This window comes from Bos javanicus, chromosome 19 (genome assembly GCF_032452875.1).
Source record: "Bos javanicus breed banteng chromosome 19, ARS-OSU_banteng_1.0, whole genome shotgun sequence".
Lineage (NCBI taxonomy): Eukaryota > Metazoa > Chordata > Mammalia > Artiodactyla > Bovidae > Bos > Bos javanicus.
In genome coordinates, this window is record NC_083886.1 from 37,105,266 (window position 1) to 37,131,865 (window position 26,600).

Sequence of the window (26,600 nt, forward strand, 5' to 3'; positions counted from 1 at the left end):
ATTGAAGATCCAATTTAAAATCTTTATTTATTTACTTAAAAAATAATTCTAATATATGATATAACTATGTGTAATTTTGTTCTGTAATTTTTAAGTCTCCTGTAAATGTGTTATACTTTCATAATTTAAAAAATAGAAAAGAAAGAGAAAAAGCACATGTGCCAGGTTCTGTTCTATGCCCTTTTCAAATATTAGCTCTTCCTTAATCCTGATAACCAACTCTGATATATTATTATTATTCCTCAACTATAAATAAGGAATAGAGGTCCAGGGAGGTTAATATACCTGATATAACATAACTTGGAATATAGTTCCAGTGTAGCTAACTAATGTAGCTTAGTTACTACATTGTAGTCTATCATATACTATCATAATTTACTTTGCCATCCAATTAATGACATTTGGGAAGGGAATTCCAAATTAATTAGGTAATCTAAGCTTTTTACTTGGAGCTTCAATGTCAAACTCTCAAAAATTAATAGAATGAATAGACAGAAAAGTAGAAGGATATAGTAGACCTGAAAAGCACTATGGACAAAAGCACATAGAATATTCATTTTAATATCTTTGGGCATCAAGTGTATTTCCATAGGATAAATAAGAGTAGTAACAGTGGGTCAGATTATACACGTTGCTTATTTTAATACCTATCACCAACATGATGTTCAAAAGTGTAATTCCAATTTATTTTCCAATGATGGCAAGGAACAGAGATCATTCTGTCGTTTTTGAGATTGCATCCAAGTAATGCATTCAGACCCTTTTATATTTCCCCAATCTGGTAATATTTTTGCTTATCTCCCTATACATTTTAATGAGGAATCAGCACAGTATTTGTTACGGTTCTGAGTAGTCTGTTTAAATCCTGCACTATATATAGAATTTATAGGAGTTGTTGGAGAACATAAAGCATGAGTATTTAGCCAAGGAAAGTGTAAAGGAGGTACACGTTATGTTTGGAATCAGATGGGATGGAGCTGTATACACAGTAAATTCATTAGATAGTAACTCCTCCCCAAAGGGGACTGCACAGTGTTTGCAGCTTTTGGATGGAATATTCTTAAAAAGCATGGTTATAGATGAAGGACACAATCAGGATAAAAGAGTGAATGCATCAGACTAATAGACTTATGTAAAATAGTCAATTTACATTTATCCTAACTTCAAGCACATGCTTTGCTAGCGTGTGAGATGAGTGCAATTGTGCAGTAGTTTGAGCATTTTTTGGCATTGCCTTTCTTTGGGATTGGACTGTAAACTGACCTTTTCCAGTCCTTTGGCCACAGCTCAGTTTTCCAAATTTGCTTGCATATTGAGTGCAGCACTTTCTTTTAGGATTTGAAATAGCTCAACTGGAATTCCATCACCTCCACTAGCTTTGTTCGTAGTGATGCTTAGGGTCTTAGGACCCATTTGACTTCACATTCCAGGATGTCTGGCTCTAGGTGAATGATCACATCATCGTGACTATCTGGGTTGTGAAGATCTTTTTTGTACAGTTCTTCTGTGTATTCTTGCCACCTCTTCTTAATAGCTTCTGCTTCTGTTAGGTCCATACCATTTCTGTCCTTTATTGTGCCCATCTTTGCATGAAAAGTTCCCTTGGTATCTCTGATTTTCTTGAAGAGATCTCTGGTCTTTCCCATTCTATTGTTTTCCTCTATTTCTTTGCATTGATCACTAGGAAGGCTTTTTTTTTTTTTTTATCTCTCCTTGCTATTCTTTGGAACTTTGCATTCAACTAGGTGTATCTTTCCTTTTCTCCTTTGCCTTTAGTTTCTCTTCTTTTCTCAGCTATTTATAAGGCCTCCTCAGACAACCATTTTGCCTTTTTGCATTTCTTTTTCTTAGGAATGGTCTTGATCCCTGCCCCCTTGTACAATGTCACGAACATCCAAACATCCGTCCATAGTTCTTGAGGCACTCTGTCTATTAGATCTAATACCTTGAATCTATTTGTCATTTCCACAGTATAATCATGAGGGATTTGATTTAGGTCATACCTGAATGGTCTAGTGGTTTTCCCTACTTTCTTCAGTTTAAGTCTGAATTTGGCAATAAGGAGTTCATGATCTGAGCCACAGTCAGCTCCCAGTCTTATTTTTGCCGACTTATAGAGCTTCTCCATCTTTGGCTGCAAAGAATATAATCAATCTGATTTCAGTATTGACCATCTAGTGATGTGCATGTGTAGAGTCATCTCTTGTGTTGTTGGAAGAGGGTGTTTGCTATGACCAGTGCGTTCTCTTGGCAAAACTGTTAGCTTATGTCCTGCTTCATTCTGTACTCCAAGGCCAAATTTGCCTGTTACTCCAGATATCTCTTGACTTCCTACTTTTGCATTCCAGTCCCCTATGATGAAAAGGACATCTTTTTTTTTTTCTGGTGTTAGTTCTAGAAGGTCGTGTATGTCTTCTTAGAACTGTTCAACTTCAGCTTCTTCAGCATTGGTGGTCGGGGCATAGACTTGGATTACTGTGATATTGAATGATTTGCCTTGGAAACAAACAGAGATCATTCTGTCGTTTTTGAGATTGCATCCAAGTAATGCATTCAGACCCTTTAGTTGACTATGATGGCTACTCCATCAAAATTCTCCAAGCCAGGCTTTAAGAGTATGTGAACTGTGAACTTCCAGATGTTCAAGTTGGATTTAGAAAAGGCAGAGGAACCAGAGATCAAATTGCCAACATCCGTTGGATCATTGAAAAAGCAAGAGAGTTCCAGAAAAACATCTACTTCTGCTTTATTGACTATACCAAAAGCTCTGACTGGGTGGATCACAACAAACTGTGGAAAATTCTGAAAGTGATGGGAATACCAGACCACCTGACCTGCCTCCTGAGAAATCTGTTTGCAGGTCAAGAAGCAATAGTTAGAACTGGACGTGGAACAAAAGACTGGTTCCAAATTGGGAAAGTAGTACGTTAAGGCTGTATATTGTCACCTTGTTTATTTAATTTATATGCAGACTACATCATGTGAAATGCCAGGCTGGATGAAGCACAAGCTGGAATCAAAATTGCTGGGAGAAATATCAATAACTTCAGATATGCAGAGGACACCACCCTTATGGCAGAAAACCAAGAACTAAAGAGCCTCTTGATGAAAGTAAAAGAGGAGAGTGAAACAGTTGGCTTAAAACTCAACATTCAGAAAACTAAGATCATGGCATCCGGTCCCATCACTTAATGGCAAAGAGATGGGGAAACAGTGGAAACGGTGACAGACTTTATTTTCTGGGGGCTCCACAATCACTGCAGATGGTGACTCAGCCATGAAATTAAAAGACGCTTGCTCCTTGGAAGAGAAGTTATGACCAACCTAGACAGCGTAGTAAAAAGCAGAGACCTTTGCCAACAAAAGTCTGTCTAGAGAAAGCTTTGGTTTTTCCAGTAGTTATGTATAGATGTGAGAGTTGGACTATAAAGAAAGCTGAGCTCCAAAGAATTGATGCTTTTGAACTGTGCTGTTGGAGAAGACTCTTGAGATTCCCTTGGACTGCAAGGACATCCAACCAGTCCATCCTAAAGGAAATCAGTCCTGAATATTCATTGGAAGGACTGATGCTGAAACTGAAACTCCAATACTTTGGCCACCTGATGCGAAGAACTGATTCATTGAAAATGACCCTGATGCTGGGAAAAATTGAAGGCGGGAGGAGAAGGGGACAACAGAGGATGAGATGGTTGGATGGCATCACCAACTCAATGGGCATGAGTTTGAGCAAACTCTGGGAGTTGGCAATGGACAGGGAGGCCTGGCGTGCTGTAGTCCATGGGGTCGCAAAGAGTCGGACACGACTGAGTGACTGAACTGAACTGAATTAACACATTAAATTAGTTTTGGATTAGTTTATGTGTTCATTTGAAGTTTGTATTCTTTTGCTTCTCTTTGTTTTCCTCAGTATCCTGTTTGTGAGATTCCTCCATGATGTGCACAGCAATAATTCCTTCATTCTCATTATTGTATAGTATTCTAGTACATGAATATTTATATATTTTGCAGTTGATGGATATTTGGGTTGATTCCATGTTGGAACACAAATAGTGCTGCTCTGAACATTGTTTTAAAATGCCTTTTGGTGGACACATAGACGTATATCGTAATAATGAGCTTGTTTTGTCATAGGAGTGGCAAATAATTGAACTTCATTAAATCTTGCCAAACAGTTTTCAAATTGGGTGTATCAGTTTATACTCCCACCATCAGTGTATGAAAGTTGTATTTTTTTTTTAAAGTCTTCATTGAATTCATTGGATTATTGCTCCGGCTTTCTGATTTTGGGTTTAGGCCGGGAGGCATTTGGGATCTTAGCGCCCCAACTGGGGTTTGAAACCCTGCCACGTGCACCCCCCCAACCCGCCCCTCTGGAAGGTGAAATCCCAACCACCGGACCACCAGGGAAGTCCACGTATGAAAGTTCCTTACCAGACCGTGTTCCTTACCAACACTTTTTATTTTAGCTCTTCTGACAGGTATATAGTGGTTTTTTGCATTTTAATTTTATTTATTTATTTTTGGCTGTGCTGCCCGGCTTGTGGGATCTTTGTTCCCTGACCAGGGTTCACACTCAGGCGCTTGACAGTGAGAGTGCCCAGTCCTAACCATTGGACTGCCAGGGCAGTACCGCATTTCGGTTTTGATATATATATCATCATGATTTATTATGTTGGCTACATGTTTTACGTGGCAGTTTGATACTTTTGAATTGTAGTACCTGTGATGAGGTTCTTTCCAGAAGAGAGGATTTTTTTTTGTTTCAAGTAATAAAGGAGCACTCTCTATACTTTTTTCCCCCAAGGTGAAAATTTAAAATAGATTCCAATATATAAAACAAATTAAAAGAAGTACTTCTTGAGAGGCAGAATGCCATGATAAATAAAAGAAGATTCTGGGCCTAGTGTCATCCATTTGGAGTTGTAATCCTGCGTTTACTAGTTTTGTGAATTTGGGCAAGTTACTTAACCCCTATTTACTTCAGTTTTCTTATCCCTAATATGAAATGTAATGAAGTTTCATCATAAAGTTAATGTCAGGGCCAAGTTAGGTTTTTAATATAAAGTGCCCAGGACAGTGCATGGTACATGACAAGTACTGTGTAATTCTGGCTGTTAGTGGTGGACATTGATATAAATTTATTTATGAACTTATACAAAATTGATGAGAATGAGGTTCTACTGTTGTGCACAAATTTGAAATGAGGGTTATGGATGATCATCAGTTCAGTTGCTCAGTTGTGTCCGACTCTTTGCGACCCCATGGACTATAGCACGCCAGGCTTCCCTGGCTATCACAAACTCCCAGAGCCTACTCAAACTCATGTCCATCGCATCAGTGATGCCATTCAACCATCTCATCCTCTGTTGTCCCCTTCTCCTCCTGTCTTCAATATTTCCCAGCATCAGGGTCTTTTCCAAGGAATCAGTTCTTTGCATTAGGTGGCCAAAGTATTGGGAATTTCAGTTTCAGCATCAGTCCTTCCAATGAATATTCAGGACTGATTTCCTTTAGGATGGACTGGTTGAATCTCCTTGATGTCCAAGGGACTCTCAAGAGTCTTCTCCAACACCACAGTTTAAAAGCATCAATTCTTTGGAGCTCAGCTTTCTTTGTAGTCCAACTCTCACATCCATACATAACAACTAGAAAAACCATAGCTTTGACTAGATGGACCTTTGTTGGTAAAACGATGTCTCTGCTTTTTAATATGCTGTCTAGATATGTCATAGTTTTTCTTCCAATGAGCAAGCGTCTTTTAATTTCATGGCTGCAGTCACCATCTGTGGTGATTTTGGAGCCCAAAAAATTAAAGTCTGTCACCATTTCCACTGTTTGCCCACCTATTTGCCATAAAGTGATGGGACTGGATGCCATGATCTTAGTTTTCTGAATGTTGGGTTTTAAGCCAAATTTTTCACTCTCCTCTTTCACTTTCCTAAAGAGGCTCTTTAGTTTTTCTTTGCTTTCTGCCATAAGGGTGGTGTCATCTGCATATCTGAGGTTGTTGATAATTCTCCTGGCAATCTTGGACTTCCCTGGTGGCTCAGATGGTAATGTGTCTGCCTACAATGGGGGAGACCTGGGTTCAATCCCTAGGTCGGGAAGATCCCCTGGAGAAGGAAATGGCAACCCACTCTAGTACTCTTGCCTGGAAAATCCCATGGACGGAGAAGCCCGGTAGGTTACAGTCCAAAGATTTGAACACGACTGAGCGACTTCACTTTGTTTCTTTTCTTTCCCCGGCAATCTTGATTCCAGCTTGTGCTTTATCCGGCCTGGCATTTTGCATGATGTTCTCTGCATATAAGTTATATAAGCAGGGTGACAGTATACAGCCTTGGCATACTCTTTTCCCGATTTGGAACCAATCTGTTGTTCCATGTCCAGTTCTAACTGTTGCTTCTGACCTGCATACAGATATCTCAGGAGGCAGGTCAGGTGGTCTGGTATTCCCATCTCTTCAAGAATTTTCCGGTTTGTTGTGATCCACACAGACAAAGGCTTTGGTGTAGTCAATAAAGCAAAAGTAAATGTTTTTCTGGAACTCTCTTGCTTTTTCAATGATCCAGCAGGTGCTGGCAATTTGATCTCTGCTTCATCTGCCTTTTCTAAATCCAGCTTGAACAATCTGAAAGTTCACAGTTTACATACTGTTGAAGCCTGGCTTGGAGAATTTTGAGCATTACTTTGCTATCGTGTGAGATGAGTGCCATTGTGCGGTAGTTTGAACATTCTTTGGCATGCCTTTCTTTGAGATTGGAATGAAAACTGACCTTTTCCAGGCCTGTGGCCACTGGTGAGTTTTCCAAATTTGCTTGCATATTGAATGCAGCAGTTTCACAGCATCATCTTTTAGGATTTGAAATAGCTCAACTGGAATTCCATCACCTCCACTAGCTTTGTTGTGGTGATGCTTCCTAATGCCCACTTGACTTTGCCTTCTGGAATTTCTGGCTCTAGGTGAGTGATCACAGGATTGTGGTTATCTGGGTCATGAAGATCTTTTTTGTTTCTCTCAGGTCTATACCATTTCTGTCCTTTTTGTGCTCATCTTTGCATGAAATATTCGCTTGGTATCTCTGGTTTTCTTGAAGAGATCTCTAGTCTTTCCCATTCTGTTGTTTTCTTCTGTTTCTTTGCATTGATCGCTGAGGAAGGCTTTCTTATGTATCCTTGCTATTCTTTGCAATTTTATTTTAGCCTCAGTCTCCAGTTTTTTGTTTTGGTTGCACAATTTGAGGAAAATTTTGATTCATATAGATGAGCAATTAAAAACACTTAAGGTTCACCCAGTAATTTTAGGATTATGCTCTTAGAACAATTTAATTGACAAAAAATAGTAGAAAATGTTTATATTGAAATTGTTACTAAATATAATATCTACATTTGGTTGGATTTCTTGTTTTTAAATAAAAATCACAGAAGTTGCACTAAAACTTAATATGGCTTCAATATCTGTTTTGTTACCACGGAACAGCTGTCTTACAGATTTGCTTTTTATTGCTTTCAGCCACAAGATGAGATGAGCAGCCCATGTCCTCAGGCCTTCCCTGGCCTGATAAGTGTGACCCTATGGCTACTATAGTGTGTGTACTTATTGCTGCAAATTTAATGAGCCAACACATAGGCTTCATGAAAAACAAACTGAAAGTCAGAGCTACACTTTTCCTAATTCATGGCATATTTTCAAGGTACTCAAATAAAGGTGAACAGTAGAGCTACACAAATAAAAAACATGAGTTTACTAGTCAGCACAAGTTATGTGTTACGTGGTGTCTGGCATGTTAATATTAGGCATATAAAAACATTCATGTATGTGCTGTTATAGTTCACAGTAGTTAACTCTTAGAGCCAGCTGACGCAGTCACCAGCTGTCTCTTATAAACAGTCTTGCATGTTTGTAGCTGTCTGACCCTTATACCAAGAGAACCTTTCCAACTGTGCTCATGCTTTCAAACAGACTAACGTGAGTATCTTGACAAACTCCTTTAGCACCAGCTTTACTTCTCACCAGCGGACTGTGTCCCACTGCTCCTTAATCAGCATGAGCTCCTCTAGAATGGCCAGTCTCTCCTCTGCCTCTCCAGCTCCATGGTTTTGTGTTCCCTTCTCTGTAGTAGCAGTACCTGCCTGCTACAGCCCCATTACTATCTATCTTGAGTATTGTAATTTCTTCCTTGGATTCCATTTTCTCTCAGAATCATTCCTATCTGATACCATTCTTTTCTCTGAAATCCTGTCCTGACACTGTATCTCAGGATCTAAAATGTATTTTTAAAATATTGAAGTTGTGCTCTATCCCAACTTAGTGCCACTCACAAACTCCATCAGCAGAGGGAGCTAAATACAAGAAGATGAGTCCCTGAAATTAAAACCTGAAGTTAAAGAAGGTGTTTATAAAAATAGTAACATGTTCACCTACTGCTCAGTAATGAAAAAGAGGTGGAATACTATTAGAAGTCAGTGGTTTGAGGTTCAGTTCAGTCGCTCAGTTTTGTCTGACTCTTTGTGACCCCATGGACTGCAGCACGCCAGGCCTCCCTGTCCATCACTAGCTCCCAGAGTTTACCCAAACTCATGTCCATCGAGTCGGTGATGCCATCCAGTCATCTCATCCTCTTTCGTCCCCTTCTCCTGCCCCTAATCCCTCCCAGCATCAGGGTCTTTTCCAATGAGTCAACTCTTGGGGTTAGGCTCAGGTTAAGACTTCTGTGAGGAGATTTGTATAATCTTTTTCAAAGAGGTAATTCTGTATCATGTTAAAAACCTACTTAGATAAGGATGTTTATTACATAAGCATATTGGAGAAGCAGTAAGATGTTTTTAGTCTTTTTAAAAATATTCTGTTTATTCCCTCTGCAAAAATGTTATTAAGGATATGAAGCAAGGTCACTAGCCTTGTGAAGACTTTGATATGGAGTAACGAGGCTTGCAGTTACCAAGGATTATGGATAAACCAATCCAAGTTTTAAAGATAGAATTTTCAAGTAAATTTTTAATTTGGTTTTGATTAAGTGTATGTATCTTAATTTCAGTTAGCAGACTTGAAGAAAGAGAAGCGGAACTGAAGAAAGAATATAATGCCTTGCATCAGAGACACACTGAGGTGGGTTTCTAGGTTGGTTCTTACCATACTAACATTAAGATAAAGAAATTAACCCTAGAAAATATGTTTTAATTTTTCTTTGAAAATCAGCCAGTATTATCCTTGGGGGTTATTATTTGGGAAAGCTTTAAATGTCATGTAGCATTTACTTAGTTACCAAATACTGACTTTAATGTCTTTTATCTGGAGTTAACTTTTCATGTTATGAATAATGTAATTATTAAGGCATTTCCAATAGTTATGTTTTTGACTGGTTGAGTAAAAACCTAACTTGTACATATTAAAAAGTATACGTGATACTAATATGAGAGAATTGATATAACTTATTTTGATACCTGTTGGGACATGGTGGATTGCCAGATTGTTGGTCAGAGTCTCTACATTTTTAATGCAGTATAAAGTACTTAATTTGCATTAAGCTCATAACAAATGGCAAACGAATTATAATGTCTTAAAATGACTCTAAAACAGATTTTCTGCATGAAGTTTCAGTGTTTCAGATTAACAACTCTTGCACATAATCTCTTCAAAGCAAGTTAGAAAATGTTTAAAAAACTCCTTTTTATGACTCTCTGTCAGCCTTTCCTGTGTTGCGTTTGTTTCTTTCTGTCTCCTTCAGGTGAAAATTGTGAACTGGGGTTCACACACTTAAACAGAATTTTCATAGACACATGCACTGTTACATGAAAAAAATAATTGCTCTTTCTCTTTCTAGTCCAAACTTTCCCGTGATACGGACGGTTTAGTCTTTAGCTTCCATTTTCCTTTCAGTATTGGGGGTGATCTCTTATCCTGCCTCCAGTAGGGACCTATATTGTTGCTTTAAAGTAGTATAAAACCCCACTCACTGCAGTCAGTTTCATTTGTTTTTGAGAGTAATGTGCTTTTAACACCTTCCACACCTTGTTGGAATTTCTTCCTGGCATGTGAGGTTTATTACTGTTTTAGCTAACATAGCCATGTACCAAGCATGAAGTGTCACGGAATTGATGAGTGGTAAAGGAAAAAGATTGGCCACAGAGGGCTGGAACCATAGAGCTTTGGGAAAACAGAATAGCTTACATATGAAAAAATAACCACATTTGAATAAGATGGTATTTGGTACATATTAAGACTGTTAAAAAACAATTGGTTGTTAAAGGTTTATTGTTTGTTCTTTTCACACCATTCATTTCATGCCCCAACAGTGTGCTGTACTGGTAGTTCTTATCAATGCTGATAATTACAAACATGTTTGTGGGAATAGGTTTATGTGCCATAAATAATTGATAGTGATGAATAATGAATTACGTTTTTTTATTGAAGATTTTAATTAACCTTTGTAATTGAGGATTGTTAAATTGAAATATGTCTAAAATATATGCTGTCTTAAAGTCATTGTAAAGTGAAATTACATATTTTCTCTCATATATGTACATAGTTTTTATATTTCTATTCCTTCAGAGAAAGAAAGTGAAAGTGAAGTCGCTCAGTTGTGTCCTACTCTTTGTGACCCCATGGACTGTAGCCTACCAGGCTCCTCCCTCCATGGGATTCTCCAGGCAAGAGTACTGGAGTGGGTTGCCATTTCCTTCTCCAGGGGATCTTGCCGATCCAGGGGTCAAACCTGGGTCTCCCTCATTCCAGGCAGACGCTTTAACCTCTGAGCCACCAGGGAAGGACGGCATTCCTTCAGAGAACAGTCTAACAGAAAAAAAGAAGGATCTCAGGAAAATCTTAAATACCAAGGCAGAGAGTTGGGCCTGTCTAATAACTGTGAAAGATCTTACATGTAGCATTTTCACAAGATCCCCTCCTTTAGTCATAAGCAGCTTCTGTCCTCTGATAGGCTCTCTGTATTTTGCTCTGCCTCAAGCAATGTTTATAAGACACAGATATGGCTTCTTTCAAATGTGTTTGTGTATTTATACATCTGTACTAGAAATACCATTCAATTAGCAATTATAAATTGCTATCCAGTGCTAAAGAACTAGGTCCTTTAAAGGTAAATTTTGAAAACCTTCTGGGAAAGGAAGTCTGAAGGGTTTAATCTTTCCATTGTTACTTTTAACTCAGTACCCTTTTTTATAGGTACACAAAAAAGTTGTTTAGACAGCACTTTTATCAAACACGTTGTTTGCTGCTTAAGGGAAATCTCGGGCTCGTTTCCTAATATGAATAACTGCTCTCTAATCAAATTCAAAATTTTATACACATTATTGAATTTGCTTAAAAGGACAGTGGAGGAAATATACATACTCATTAATCACCAAAAACTTGAACCCTTGTCTTACTCCAAGGAGTGTTTAAATGCATTCTCGTCTTATCCTCTGAGCAAACTCTTTATCACCCACCCCCATTTTACAAACTGAAGCTTAAAAGAGAATATGGAGTGATTTGTCCCAAATGCTATGCTAGTATGTGACTGGATTTGAATCTAGGTCTCTCTGATTCCCTTTTCCTGAATTTTCAGTGCTTTTAAGTTATGAAACACATGTTAAATGCACTAGAAGATTTTCTGTCTCTTTGTTTCATGGTGTCTCAACCATTTTAAGAATTGTGGCCTTGTGGATATACTTACTGAACTGCATATGGAAAGATTAAAGGCCAACAGAATTAAAAGGATTCATGCTCTTTGTCTCCAAAATCTCTCTTTTTTGCCTTGTTTTTCTAATAACTGTTGTCTTGCATTTCAGTTTTAGCCAAAGCTAAATCAATGTCTGCTGTGAAAATTTCTCTAGGTGGGAGGGGATTTGGGATGTTCCAAATAGTGTGCTTGGGATCCTTCTCCATGACTCCAGCTACTTGTTGCTGAATTGACTCTTGAATATGTGTGAATTAATATGCATACCTGAGAAAATTGAGAGTTGTAGTTCTGAGATCAGGAGGGATGGGTCTGGTGGACCCAAAATAGATTATCTAAAATATATTCTATTTTACTTTCATACCTCTCTTCTACCTTGCAGCATTCATTGTCCAAAACTCAGTTGGTTTTGTTTTAATAAAAAAACAGAGCTACTCTGTGAAGCCCTAAATTTAAATTTAATTAAAATTTAAATTTTTATGTATAATTTATTTTATCTACTTTTTTGTGCTTATATAGAATATACTTCAGACATCAGGAAATGTCTTAGAATGTGGGGTTTTCTTGTGGGTGTGATGAAAAAAGGACAGTGAGCTTATTGCCTGCCTCCAGAAGTGACTGAAACGGCACCTGGATACACTGCAAGTCTCATAATCCTTAACTGCTCTGATGACTGAGTCAGATGGATCTGAATTCTGGCTGCAAAAGCCAGCTAGCTACTGACAGAACGCAGTTAATCATTAACTAGCTGGTCAAATTGGACAAGTTATTTTAACCTCCTTAAAATGGAGTTTATCTAGAAAATCATATTATTGTTCTGAGGATTAATTGAAACAGTAGCTCTACATGCATTAGCTGATATGTAGATGGTGATCAATAAATATTAGCAGCCATTTTGTTGTTGTTCTTTTGTCCTACTAAGTGCTAGTTCAATTGGGTTAAAACCAGTTTCATTGTGTAGACCATTTTGGAATGTTAGAATACTGTATCTCCAGTTACTTGGGATCACTTTTTTGATTGGGAATTGGTTTGGAATTCAACATCTAAAATAAAAAATTTTAAATTTATTTAAGACAGTAGTCAATCTGTAGAACGGACTGTTTTGGGTAGAACCAATTCTGTATCTTTGCATTTTATTTAATCTTTTAATTTTTTTTATATTGAATAAATAGATTATTATAGACTCAATTTAGGAGAGATTTCTATTTATTTCAATCCCTAAAGGAACTTAGTCTTCATTTGAATGAATCAAATTCATATGATTACTTTCCATTATAAAAGAATTCAACTTAGATTTTCTAAAATCTTTTGAAATTTTAAATTGATATATTTGGTCCGACCATCACTTTGTTATGCTAGTCTCATTTAAATTTCTTCCTCACTTGAAGTTTTTCCTGATACTAGATGGAAGCAACTCAGCATTTCTGCCTCACTGACACAAACACAAAAATTGTATTTCTGCAGAACTGTTGGAAAAGAGAAAACATTTAAACTTAAAATTATGTAAATTTAAAAGCTTTTAAAAATGCTTTCATATACATATCTGTGTGATTATATATTCATCTTTTTTTGCCTGATACACTTCTTATTTGTACTAATTTTAACTTGGGGAACAGCCTGGTTGATTCTTTTATATTTGATTTGATGGAATTACCCATCTTAATCCATGCATCAGACTTCTTGTTTATCTGAAGTAAATAACACTTTCAAATTGATTTATATATGTCTTAATTTTTGTATATGCTTCCATGCCGAGTATAAATTTCACAACATACTTATTATTTATTTGGCTACACTGTGCAGCTTGTGGGATCTCACTTAGTTCCCCAACCAGGGATTGAATCTGGGCCACAGCACTGAAAACATGGAATCCTAACCACTAGACCACCAGGGAACTCCTAACAAAAGCATACTTGTTAAAAATAAATTTTTAAAACTTGTTTAAATTTTCTTTCAGTAGCTATCCTTTTAATATTGCTACAATGCATATTTCAAGTTATTTGAGATTGAAATCTATCTTCATGCAGCTAAAGTTTAGCAACTTACAAAGCTATTCCATGCTGTAATTTTAAGAATTTCAGGAATATTCTCCTTTTCTTGCCTACTCTTGGTATTTACATTTCTTTAAATTGTGGGAATGTCAGTTGGTGTAGCCACTGTGGAAAACAGTACGGAGGTGCCTCAAAAACTAAAAATAGAATTATCATATGATCCATCAATCCCACTTCTGGGAATATATTCAGACAAAGCTGTAATTCAAAAAGATACATGCACTCCTGTGTTTATAGCAGCACTAGTCACAATAGCCACAGTATGAACAATATGAAAAGGCAAAAAGATACAACACTGGAAGATGTACTCCCCAGGTTGGTAGGTGCTTACTATGCTACTGAAGAAGAGTGGAGAAATAGCTCCAGAAATATTGAAGAGTCTGAGCCAAAGTAAAAACAAAATCCAGTTGTGGATATGACTGGTGATGGAAGTAAAATCCGATGCTGTAAAGAACAGTATTGCATAGGAACCTGGAATGTTATGTCCATGAATCAAAGTAAATTAGAAGTGCTCAAACAGGAGATGGTAAGAGTGAACATTGACATTTAGGAATCAGTGAACTAAAATGGGCTGGAATGGGCAAATTTCATTCAGATGACCATTATATCTACTACTGTGAGCAAGAATCCCTTAGAAGAAATGGAGTAGCTCTCATAGTCAACAAAAGAGTCCAAAATACAGTACTTGGGTGCAGTCTCAAAAATGACAGAATATTCTGTTTGTTTCCAAGGCAAACCATTCATTATCACAGTAATCCAAGTCTTTGCCCCAGCCACTAATGCCAAAGAAGCTGAACGGTTCTATGAAGACCTACAAGACCTTCTAGAACTAACACCATAAAAAGATGTCCTTTTCATCACTGGGGACTAGAATGCAAAAGTAGGAAGTCTAGAGATACCTGGAGTAACAGGCAAGTTTGGCCTTGGAGTACAAAATGAAGCAGGGCAAAAGCTAACACAGAGTTTTGCCAAGAGAACGCACTGGTCATAGCAAATACCCTCTTGCAACAATACAAAAGATGACTCTACACATAGACATTACCAGATGGTCAATACCAAAATCAGATTGATTATATTATTTGCAGCCAAAGATGGGGAAGCTCTTTATAGTCAGCAAAAACAAGACCAGGAGCTGACTATGGCTCAGATCATGAACTCATTATTGTAAAATTCAGACCTAAATTGAAGAAAGTAGGGAAAAACCACTAGACCTTTCAGGTATGACCTAAATCAAATCGCTTATGATTATACAGTGGAAGTGACAAATAGATTCAAGGGATTAGATTTGACAGAGTGCCTGAAGAACTATGGATTGAGGTTTGTAACATTGTACAGGAAGCAGTGATCAAGACCATCCCCAAGAAAAAGGCAAAATGGTTGTCTGAGGAGGCCTTACAAATAGCTGAGAAAAGAAGAGAAACTAAAGGCAAAGGAGAAAAGGAAAGAGATACTCATTTGAACGCAGAGAATAGAAAGGAGAGGTAAGAAAGCTTTCCTAAATGATCAATGCAAAGAAATAGAGGAAAACAATAGAATGGGAAAGACTAGAGATCTCTTCAAGAAAATTAGAGATACTAAGGGAACATTTCATGCAAAGATGGGCACAATAAAGGACAGAAATGGTATGGACCTAACAGAAGCAGAAGATATTAAGATGACGTGGAAAGAGTACACAAGAAATATACAAAAAAGAATACACAAGAACTATACAAAAAAGATCTTCATGACCCAGATAACCACAATGGTGTGATCATTCACCTAGAGCCAGATATCCTAGAGTGTGAAGTCAAGTAGACCTTAGGAAGCATCACTGTGAACAAAGCTAGTGGAGGTGATGGAATTCCAGTTGAGCTATTTCAAATCCTACAAGATGATGCTGTAAAAGTACTGCACTCAGTATGCCAGCAAATTTGGAAAACTCAGCAGTGGCCACCACTAGAAAAGGTCAGTTTTCATTCCATTCCCAAAGAAAGGCAGTGTTCAACATAAATGTTCAAAATGTTCAAGCTACTACACAATTGCACTCATCTCACATGCTAGCAAAGTACTGCTCAAAATTCTCCAAGCTAAGCTTCAACACTGTGTGATCCAAGAACTTCAAGATGTTTAAGCTGTATTTAGAAAAGGCAGAGGAACCAGATATCAAATTGCCAGTATCCATTGGATCATAGAAACAGCAAGAGAATTCCAGAAAAGGATCTACTTCTGCTTCATTGACTACGCTAAAGCCTTTGACTGTGTTGATCACAACAAACTGTGGAAAATGCTTCAGGAGATGGGAATACCAGACCACCTTACCTGCCTCCTGAGAAAAACATATGCAGATCAAGAAGCAGCAGTTAGAACCGGACATGGAACAACGGACTGGTTCCAAATTTGGAAAGGAGTTCGTCAAGGCTGCATATTGTCACCCTGCTTATTTGACTTATATGCAGAGTACATCATGAGAAATGCCGGACTGGATGAAGCACAGGTTGGAATCAAGATTTCTGGGAGAAATGTCAACAACCTCAGTTAAGCAGATAACACCCCCTTATGGCAGAAAGTGAAGAGGAACTGATGAAAGTGAAAGAGGAGAATGAGTGAAAATGCTGCCTTAAAACCAACATTCTAAAAACTAAGATCATGGCATCTGGATCCATCATGTCATGGCAAATAGAGAAACAATGGAAACAGTGGCAGACTTTCTTTTCTTGGTATCCAAAATCATTGTGGATGTTAACTGCAGCCATGAAAATAAAAGACACTTGGTCCTTGGGAAAAAAGCTATGACAAACCTAGACAGCATATGAAAAAGCAGAGACATTACTTTTCTGACAAAGGTCCGTCCAGTCAAAGCTATGTTTTTTCCAGTGGTCATGTATGGATGTTGGACCATAGAGAAAGCTGAACGCTGAAGAATTGATGCTTTTGAACTGTGGTGTTGGAGAAGACTCTTGAGAGTCCCTTGAACAGCAAGGAGATGAAACCAGTCAGTCCTAAAGGAAATCAGTCCTGAATATTCATTGGAAAGACTGCTACTGAAGCTGAAGCTCCAATACTTTGGCCACGTGATGCAAAGAACTGACTTATTTGAAAAGACCCTGCCGCTGGGAAAGATTGAAGGCAGGAGGAGAAGGGGACGACAGAGGATGAGATGGCTGGATGGCATCACCAACTTGATGAACATGAGTTTGAGCAAGCTCTGGGAGTTGATGATGGACAGGGAAGCCTGGCGTGTTTCAGTCCATGGGGTCGCAAAGAGTCAGACAGGACTGAGCGACTGAACTAAACTGAAATTGCTAACATAACTTTTCGTATTCATTTTTTTCTTATTCAGATTACTTCAACATCTAGCAAAGCCTTTTTGATTTTATGATGGAAACTGTTTCATTTTACATGTTTTAATACCAGGTTTGGGTCTCTTATAAGTGGAACTATATTAAGAATCAAATCAGGGACTTCCCTGTTGGTCTAGTGACTAAGACTCCATGCTCCCAATGCAGCGGGCCTGAATTCGATCTCTGGTCAGGGAACTAGACCATGCTAAAACTAAGACCCAGCGTAGCCAAAAAAAAAAAAAAAAAAACGGAATCAAATCAGACTGTAGAATTTCTTGACAGAATTTCTTGATATTCTTGAATTTTTTATTGCCATATTCAGTTTGTGTCTTATGGTTCCTTATTAAAGAGTTAATGTGCTCTGATTTTTCATTTGTTTCAGTTTGCTGCCATTTTTATATGATTATATTAAGTAATGATTCCAGTAAGTTAGCAGGCTAACATAGGAGAGAATATTTTAGCATTCTTTGAACTAAATCTGTAGCAAAAATAAATAAATATCGGTATTAAATTGAAAATTATCTTTACTGAAGTTTCAAGTTAATTTCTTTGTTGCTTCCCACTTTAGCAATGGATTTCTCAAGTGTCATCTGTCCCCGTTAATCAGTAATCTCTTGTCAGTTCCTTCCCAATGTCTATATTCAATTTGTGTTATTTATGTCAGACTTATTTAATAGCATTACATATTGTAAAAGAATTTTTTTGCTTTGTTAAGCAAAATGTTGGCTGCTTTTCCAGACTCTAGCATCCTTAAATGTAAGCATTTGCATATCCCTTTGAGAATAAAATAAAATTTCATCCTTAATATTCTTTTATATAGAACATGAGTAGTCCGATAAATAAGAAATTTATATTAAAAGGTTTCCCTTGTTAAAATGTTATACTTTTTTTCCAGGTATTAGTCTTAAAATTTTGTGTATTCTTTTGTTTCTTCAAAATAGATGATCCATAATTATATGGAACACTTAGAAAGAACAAAACTTCATCAGATCTCAGGGAGCGATCAACTAGAATCCACAGCTCATAGTAGAATTAGGTAAGCTTTTTTATATACATTTTTGCCTTGGGAAAAAGGAAAATAAAATAATCTCTTTCTGTTTCTCTCTGTTCTTTAATCCTCAAACAATAGTTAGCTCTCTCCCTGCTGTAGTTGGAATGCTATAGGAGGGGGTAGCATAGAAAAACAAAACAACTTTCACTAATGAAAAGGTAAATTAATAGCCATTGTTTTCTGATACTTAACAAAGATTGTATAGGTTTAAAATTTTTGTCAGAATGCTGTAAATTTTTCATTTCACCTGTATAATTGGTTTAAAAGTCGTTTTTGCTACAGAGAGACATGTTTGAAAGGGTTAGCTAGACTTCTGTTTGATGTAGGAGTGTGAATAAATTATGTAGATCTCCAAGCATTGTAGCCAATGAGCTAAGCCAGGCCTCTTAGTGGGGAGGAAAACAGTTAATAGGCTGGCCTCTGCTCTGGATTGCTGCATAAATGCTAGGAGCAGCAGCTCTATGGTTATGAGGCGGTGAGAGCAGGATGACGTCAGCGCTTCGGAGCTGCAGCAGGATGGAGTGGAAAGCTGCTGCCGATGGCATTGTTTTTGTGGCAGCAGCTGAATGACAGATCCTCACTACAAAGATACCCCTCTGGCCCCCGTGTAGGCCTCCTGGTTCGGGTGTTTCACCATGCCAGCACAGCGCCATGAGTCCTGGATGCATGCTGCTGTTTGTGTTTGGCTTTGTTGGCGGGGCGGTGGTCATTAATTCTGCTATCTTAGTATCTCTCTCCGTCTTGCTGCTTGTGCACTTCTCTATTTCTACCGGAGTGCCAGCTTTGACGCAGAACCTACCAAGGATACTCAGGTACTTCAGTCTCTCTTAGAAGCCCTTTTTTAGTTGGTTTTTCTTTTATTTTTAGCTTTATGGGTGTTCTTTGTAATCATTCATGTTGCAGATTGAAACAATGGAAAATGGCCTGAAGCTAAGACTTCTATTCTTATATATAGTAATTTATAGGCTATCGCTTAGGGATATGCTTTGTGTTTGGAAACCACCCACTTAAGAAAAGGATTTTCAGATTGTACTTATACACAAATACAAGGTCAGAGTGGTCTTGTTTTAAGCAGAGGGTTCAACTAGTAAAGGGAAAATAGGAGTAGAGCATTGGGTCCAAATGTACACAACCGCTTCATGAGAGCATCTGAGCATTTAGAAGCAAATATCTTTATGGTGGGACTTGTAGTTGATTAGACACAGGCCATAGGTGTGTATTTTGTTCCAATGATCCTTTGACTGTTGGAGATTCAGGCATCCTTTTTACAGTTTTTGATAGCAGTTCATGGGAACTGACAATTTAAATATTTTCCTCCTACAGCAAAATATATTTGAAGTGAAAGGATTTAAACCTTTTAGGGCAAGGAATTCATTTTTTTCTCCCAATTATTTATGCATCAAAGTTGGAAAGCTTTACAAAGCCTATTCACTATTGTTTTGTCAGATGTTGCCTTTTCTTTGTAGACTTGGGTAACAGATATCCATGCCTGCTTGTGGGGATATCATTAATCTCTGTAGCGTTTCTGCTGGTCACTGTACTTGCATGCTCTAAGAACCATTTTCTATATTTTAGAGGTTTAATGTTGTGGTTTCTTTTGTTTTCTAACTCACCAAGATAAAAATTTGATTTGTTGAGATTTCTGCTTCGTGTGTGGTTTTTAAATGGAGGTTCATAATGTATAGCTTTTATTATGTAAATGTTTACTTAAAACTCAACTCCTAATTGTGGACTTAAAGAGAAATTAAAGTAGTAAATTTCCTCATCCTCATGTTCAACATTAAAGTCCAGAAATTAAATTTCATCTGTGGTCTTAAAACTTGGTCATTTATTTATTTTTTTCCTGATTTTATAAAAACTGGGAGCAATCTTTTTGCTTTGTGTACATTTTAGTACATAAAGGATTTGTGTGTATGTATATATAGGCTTAGGAAATTGAAACTCAAGAACATTAAAGTAAGATTAATTTTAAAGGGCTGTCCTAGGTTTCAGTTCCATTTATGAAGCCAGTACTATGCTGTGGATAAGAGGTTCAGAGTTGGACTACCAGGCTACAAATGCTCTGCCACACATGAGCTGTGGGACTTTTGGCAAATTACTTAATCTCTGTACCCGAGTTTCCTCCTTTGAACTTCTTACCCCATTGAGTCATTTTAAAAATTCGTGAGATGATTATTTGTATTTAAACAGTTAAAGATATATTGTAAATTAAACAAGTAAATACTTTTCATAATCATTTATATTTACTCCATTTTTAGTAAAACTATATCAGCTCTAGCTATTTTATTCATAAAATAACATGATTAAATTCAAAGAGTTTCTTGACATAAAAGTTGCTGTTGATCTGACTGAAGGAAGATACCGAAGTCTTTAATATTAAGATTGGCTTCCCAGGTGGTGCTAGTGGTAAAGCACCCATCTGCCGGTGCAGGAGACTTAGAGAGATGGGTTCGATCCCTGGGTCAGAAATACCCCTGGAGGAGGGTGTGGCAGTCCAGATCTCCAGTGTTTTGGTTGGGGAATCCCATGGATGGAGGACACTGATAGGCTACAGTCCATAGAGTTGCAAAGATTCAAACATGACTGAAGCGCAGTTGGCAAGAAGCAGTAGTTCCAGGAAATGTGCATGGGTCTTGGAGTCAAAAAAGGCCTGGCTTCGAATCCCGTGTCTTCCAATAACTAGTGCCCGAAGTCTCTGAGCATCACTTTTCCTAATCTGAAAACAGGAAAAATAATTCTTATTTCCTTGTGAGGATTAAATGAGAATATGTAAATAAATCATCCATTTCAGTGCTTGCCACATTGGTGGGTGTTGAACAAATGTAATCTTTTTACTGCTCTTTATGTATAGTAGATTTTATTAATGATTATTTAAGTGGAAATAAAAATATTTAAAGACATATTTGCAAAGTTATTTATGCACATAGGTAACATTTAAATAACCAATTTAAAAATGGATGTATGGCAGTTTAAAAAATAGATGTAATAAGGACTCTGATGGCTGATTCTGATAGCTTCGTTTCTTGACAGTAGTGTCATTATTGAAACACCTGGTGTTTAAATCTGCCACTTGATACTTTCCCACATGTATTTTCATTCTTTGGTTTCTTCTGTGAGTTTTACTGAAGCATTTACTATATAGTTAAATATATAGTTAATTTATATTTATATATAATATATATTTAATATATAGAGTATCAAATATACACACCAATATACATACAGGACCTAATGTTGTCTTTTCAGGGTTTCTTTTTGAAAATAGGACTCTAACTAACATGCATTATTATATGTCCTTCTCCCTCCCTCCAAGTCAGTAAAAAAAAGAGGGAAGAATGGTGTGTAGTAATACTATTTTTCCAGAGTTGAAACAGTATGACCTAGAGCATCATTGACCCTCTTGACAGCTATCAGTTTCTGAAGAAAAGTTCCCCCTCTGTAGAGCAGTTTCTCAAGGAAAGTAAAAGCACTGTAAAGGTTTGACTTCTACTCGTATTTTGAACTGTAGATTTTGTAGTTAACAGAAATGGGAAAGTAAAGCTTGGACTCCTAGCTGACTCCTTCCCCCAGTAGTTTTACACTTTTCCAGTATTTGACATGTGTGAAAATGATTGTGTTCTCATTCATAAAGAAATATAACTCTCATGACTGGCCTGTGTTTGTATTTCTGTTGGCAGTGTGATAAATTCGAATGAAGTTTGTATTACTTTTCTATGCATTTGGGGTCAGAGAGCGTTCCATTAAATTCCATCTGATTAAATTCTTGGTCACTTTTTTGCTTAAGTCATCAAGATATGTTAAAAAGAATAAGTAATCCAGTAAGTCTAAGATCCTTAGATTTTCAGTTCCCAAAATATGTTGCCTGTCCCAAATTTCTAGTCATCGTCACCATCGTTTGATGAAATAAAGGGCGTTTTAAAATCAAGCAGAAAAGATAGGGGAAAGGGGTGAATCATTCTCAAGAAAGAATAGGTTCTACGATAAGTGGAAACATGTAGGTGTATAATGTGTTCTGTATTATCCAGTAAGGATATAATAAATAATGCCTCTTTTTGCTATGGACTTATGAAAGCTTTTTTGCTGAACCAGCAGTTGGGAAAATCTTGTATAAACAGAATAGCTGACTGCTTTGTTATTTGGTGGTTCTGGCAGGTCATAAAGACAAGCTTAGATTTGGTTTTAAAATCTAACCTTTTATTGTGCTGCCTATGTGTGTTTGAATTTTTCTCCCAAATCAAATAGGAAAAGTATCCCAAGTGTGAAGAAGTGATGAGTAGTTAACTCTGGTAGAGAAAAGTCCTGTTCTGTTTCTTTGTGCATACAACATTGATAGAGTACAATCTCTCAACCCTTTTGCTGCACCTAATCTTTAAGTTTGACAGTTGTACTAATTCTTCCTGATTGTTGTTAGGAATGAAAGCAATGTACCCTTTGTGTTCAATGAGGACACATTTCAAAAGTGGCTTAAAGTTTCTTGGTATAAAAATAAGCTTACAGAATAAAGATTTATTTAGCAAAACTGAATATTTTCCAACTTTTACGTATAACCTCAGTGTTCCTGTTCTTACAGTTTTACCAGAAGCTCCAAACCTTTAGTGTTTGGTTTCTAGCGAATTTCCATTTGAGTTAATGACCTTCAGAACCAGGCTTGCTTCTACTCTTTAAAAACCCTTTGTATTAACAAAGGATGTGTTTCTCGTTCAAGTTCTATTATTAAAATTGAAACACTTATTCACTGAAATTTCCCACAAAACACTGGAAACTACAGTTTTTGAAAGAATCTTTGGGCATCCTTGTTTGGAAAAACTGACAGTTGAATTGTCATACATACTGTGATGAAAAGGAACTCATACAGAAAAATATGAGTTCCTGTAGAAAAATATAGTTTTCCTACTTTAGGGGATAAAACTCTGGGGGCAAAAAGAGCCCAACCTAAAAGTTGAGAATTATGCTTTACTCAGGGACGTTTTTAAGGACCATAGTCCGTCAGGGCAGCCTCTCAGATAGCTCTGAGGAACTGTTCGAAACAAGCAAGGGAGGAACTCGGATACTCAGGAGTTTTTGCTAATTACAAAAGACAAACATCTCAAGTTAATGATTTTAGTGCTTTTCTATGGTTGGGAAGCTGGAGGAGTCTGGGCTCACTGAAATTATTTCTTTGATATGTATCTTAACTATCCAGGGCCAGTATCCCGTTTTTCTCCATCCTGAATTCCTCTCAGGGCTCTCCATCCAGACTGGCTACAGTGGCTAATGGCTGAATGGCAGACAACATTCTATTCTTTCTTGATTGAAATGGCAGGCAACTTTTTTTGGTACATGTTCTTTTGACTATTTAATCAGTAGGCCTGATTTAAACCATGTATTCATTTTCCTCAAGGCAGAAAAAACACACCCTAAGAGACTTGGGTAAGTATTTAGGGATTAATATGAGAAATTGGAAAGCCTAGAGAAGCAGGAGTGGGGGTTGTTTGCAGTTCCCTAAGGCTGACCTAAGCATGGTGAAACTGTAGCAGCTCCCCTTGCTGTGAAACCACACCACAGACTGCTTCCTGAGCAAGGAACTCATCAGTAACTTAAGATTTTCTAAACTGTTTTTTTACTACCTTTCTTAATTGATTTCTTGGGGCTTAATTTAAGTTGTGAGACTTCGCCCTTTCTCTTTGGTAAGTCTACGTGTTCAGATAGGCACACAGTATTATTCAAGAGTGATGACTCTAGAGCAGTGACAGCCCAGGTTTATTACTTACAGTCATGATGGATAAACTTAAAAATGATTAATGCTTAGTTCTTCTGCCTTCTCCAAATAGAAAAGAACGTCCTATATCGTTAGGGATTTTCCCTTTACCTTCTGGAGACGGATTGCTTACGCCTGACACTCAGAAAGGTGGCGAGACCCCTGGATCAGAACAATGGAAATTTCAGGAATTAAGTCAACCACGTTCTCATACCAGTCTGAAGGTAAGCTTTCTCCTATGAAAATCTTCAGTTTGTTTTATAAGCTTTCTTATCCAAATTGAAGTGCTAGACAACCAGAAGAAAATGAAATAGTATGTGTACATTTTTTTTGGTAAAACTAATGCTTTTTTTAAATTGGAAATAAGTTCTTCCCAAAGAGTTCATTTTGTATTACTCATTTTTCAAGTTTTATAGGAAACAGAGTCAAGCATCGTTACATCTTGATTGTCATACTAATGACCAACATTTCGATTTCATTTAGGCTGTTTCTATTTGATTTACATTATATGAATTTAGGATGGGGTGATCGGTGAACCTATGTTTTTAAGAATTGAAAATCATTGCCACCTAAAATCCTTGGTTCACTGCTGGGAAGCTTCACAATTTAATAGGGCTTTGCTTTAAAAAAAAACAAAAGGAAGTGGCAACCCACTCCAGTATTCTTGCCTGGAAAATTCCATGGATAAAGGAGCCTGGCAGGCTGCAGTCCACGGGGTCCGTAGCAAAGAGTCGGACACGGCTGAGTGACAGCAAAACAACTTCCTCAACACCTTCATAAAGCAATATCCAAAAGTGAAGTGTGTTTAGCTAAAAAGGCCTGGTGTTATTATATTCTTGACCAAGAACTTGTTACAAAATAAGTTGTAAATATAAATACTAATATATTCTAAGAGTGGAGATGTACTAATAATTAAAAATATTTGAAGTGTACTAATAATTAAAAATATTTGAAGTTATAGTCTATATCTTATAAAGTGGAATATTTATAAAGGGAACTGATTATAAAGGAACCTTGTTACATTAGTATATCTACTCTGTCATAAAACAAACAGACCACCTAAATGAATACAGTTGAGTTACTTACATCTCTCTCTCTCTTTTCTGGTCTCTTTCTCCAAATTACTTATCATGGCTTAAATACTCAGATAACTCTTTTTTTTTTTTTAATTTGTTTTTAATTTATTTGGCTGCACTGAGTCTTAGTTGTGACACACAGGGTATTTAGTTGTGGCATGTGGGTCTAGTTCGCTAAGAATAAACCCAGGCCCCTGCACTGGAAGCTCAGATTCTTAGCCACTGGAGCATCAGGGAAGTCCCCTTAGATAGCTCTTATGATACCTCTAAAATATGAAGTCATTTACTTATTTATTTTGTTTCTCTCCACTAAGAATGTAAGATCCATGCGGTTTATTTACTGCCATGTCCCTAGCACTTAGAAAAGGTGCCTAGCACGTAGTGGTCTCTCAGAACATGTTTGTCAAATGAATTATTTGTTTTAGGTGTTAGAAAGATTCTTTTGACGTAATGTAAATAGTCTGTTTCTCAGCTCTAGTAAGTAGAGGCATTTAGAACCATTTCATTGATCTTTGAAATGTGCTCAAAACAGTAAGAAGTAAATAAATATTTCATAGCTTTGCTCCCACTGCAAACTATTTTTAACAGTAGGCCTAACTTCACGTTTTTTCCATTCTCTGACTAGTTATAAAGTGATTAACAGATGGATTTGAACAGGGGAGTTGGGTCCTCCCTAGGGATACTAAGGTATGTATTCCCAAGAGAGGTTTTTAAAATGAAATCCAGTCTGTTTCTACTGTGGACATGGAGCCAGTAAATGAGATAAAGGCTTAACAGGACTTCCCCTGGTGGTCCAGTGGTTAAGAATCCACCAGCCAATGCAGGGGAAGTGGATTAGACTCCTGGTTTGGGAAGATTCCACATGCTGTGGGGCAGCTAAGCCTGTGTACCACAACCGCTGGAGGTCATGCGCCATAACTCCTGAAGCCTGTGCGCCCTAGAGTCCATGCTCTGCAACAATAGAAGCCATCACCATGAGAAACCTTCACACTGCAATTAGAGAGTAGCCCCTGCTTGCTGCACTAGAGAAAGCCCACGTGTAGCAGCAGACCCAATGCAGCGTCTCCCCCCACCCCAAAAGGGATAAGTTTGTGAGATATGTCTCATAATCAGGACATATTTTACTGTTTACTTAAGTCTTTGTTATTAATCAGATGTCTTTTTCTAACTTTGCAAAAGCCTGGGAGTTGGGTTTAGAGTTCACATGTAGATTGCATTAAACAAACACACTAGTCTTGGTTTCCATGTCTGACAGAAGTGGGACTAGACCATCTCTATTGTAATGTGTTTTTCAACTTTCATTTTTCTAAGAACTTTGAGGATGACCTAGCTCTATTAAGAGTATGCTCGTAATATTAATTTTACTGGCACTTTTTTTGTGTGAAATAAGGTTAAGGTGAAAATGTTGTGTGAGAAAACCAGGGAAACTATGGCAGAAGAATGGCAGTAAAGGAGATTTGGCCATGATTATAAATTTATGGACCTTTTTTGTTGCTTTATTGCAGATTTCTCCCTGTGAGAGAGTTGTAGTCAACAAGGTTATATCTTCAGGTATACTATACCATTTAATGTAAGGAACTTGAGCATCTGTAGATTTTGGTAAACACAGGGAGTTCTGGAACAATCCCCTGCAGATAACAAGGGATAACTGTAATGGAATATCTGCCAAGACTGGTGCACCTAGAAAATATAC

General features: G+C 37.3%; 1 protein-coding gene across 10 annotated transcripts in view; it reads left to right on the forward strand.

Annotated features, from left to right (window-relative positions):
- The window catches only part of SPAG9 (sperm associated antigen 9), a 151,943-nt gene that overhangs the window by 51,112 nt on the left and 74,231 nt on the right, over positions 1 to 26,600 (forward strand). For 6 of the 10 annotated variants that reach the window (XR_009731342.1, XM_061391348.1, XM_061391347.1 and 3 more), the window contains exons 3-5: positions 9,039 to 9,109; positions 17,985 to 18,079; positions 23,905 to 24,055. Coding sequence is in view for 9 of the 10 variants with exons in the window: in XM_061391348.1 (XP_061247332.1) it covers positions 9,039 to 9,109; positions 17,985 to 18,079; positions 23,905 to 24,055 (317 nt within the window). In the remaining variant the exon portion in view is untranslated. Of the gene's footprint in view, positions 1 to 9,038; positions 9,110 to 17,984; positions 18,080 to 18,123; positions 18,907 to 23,904; positions 24,056 to 26,600 lie in introns of those variants that run through there. The other 4 variants (XM_061391354.1, XM_061391355.1, XM_061391352.1 and 1 more) reach the window with 2 other exon arrangements.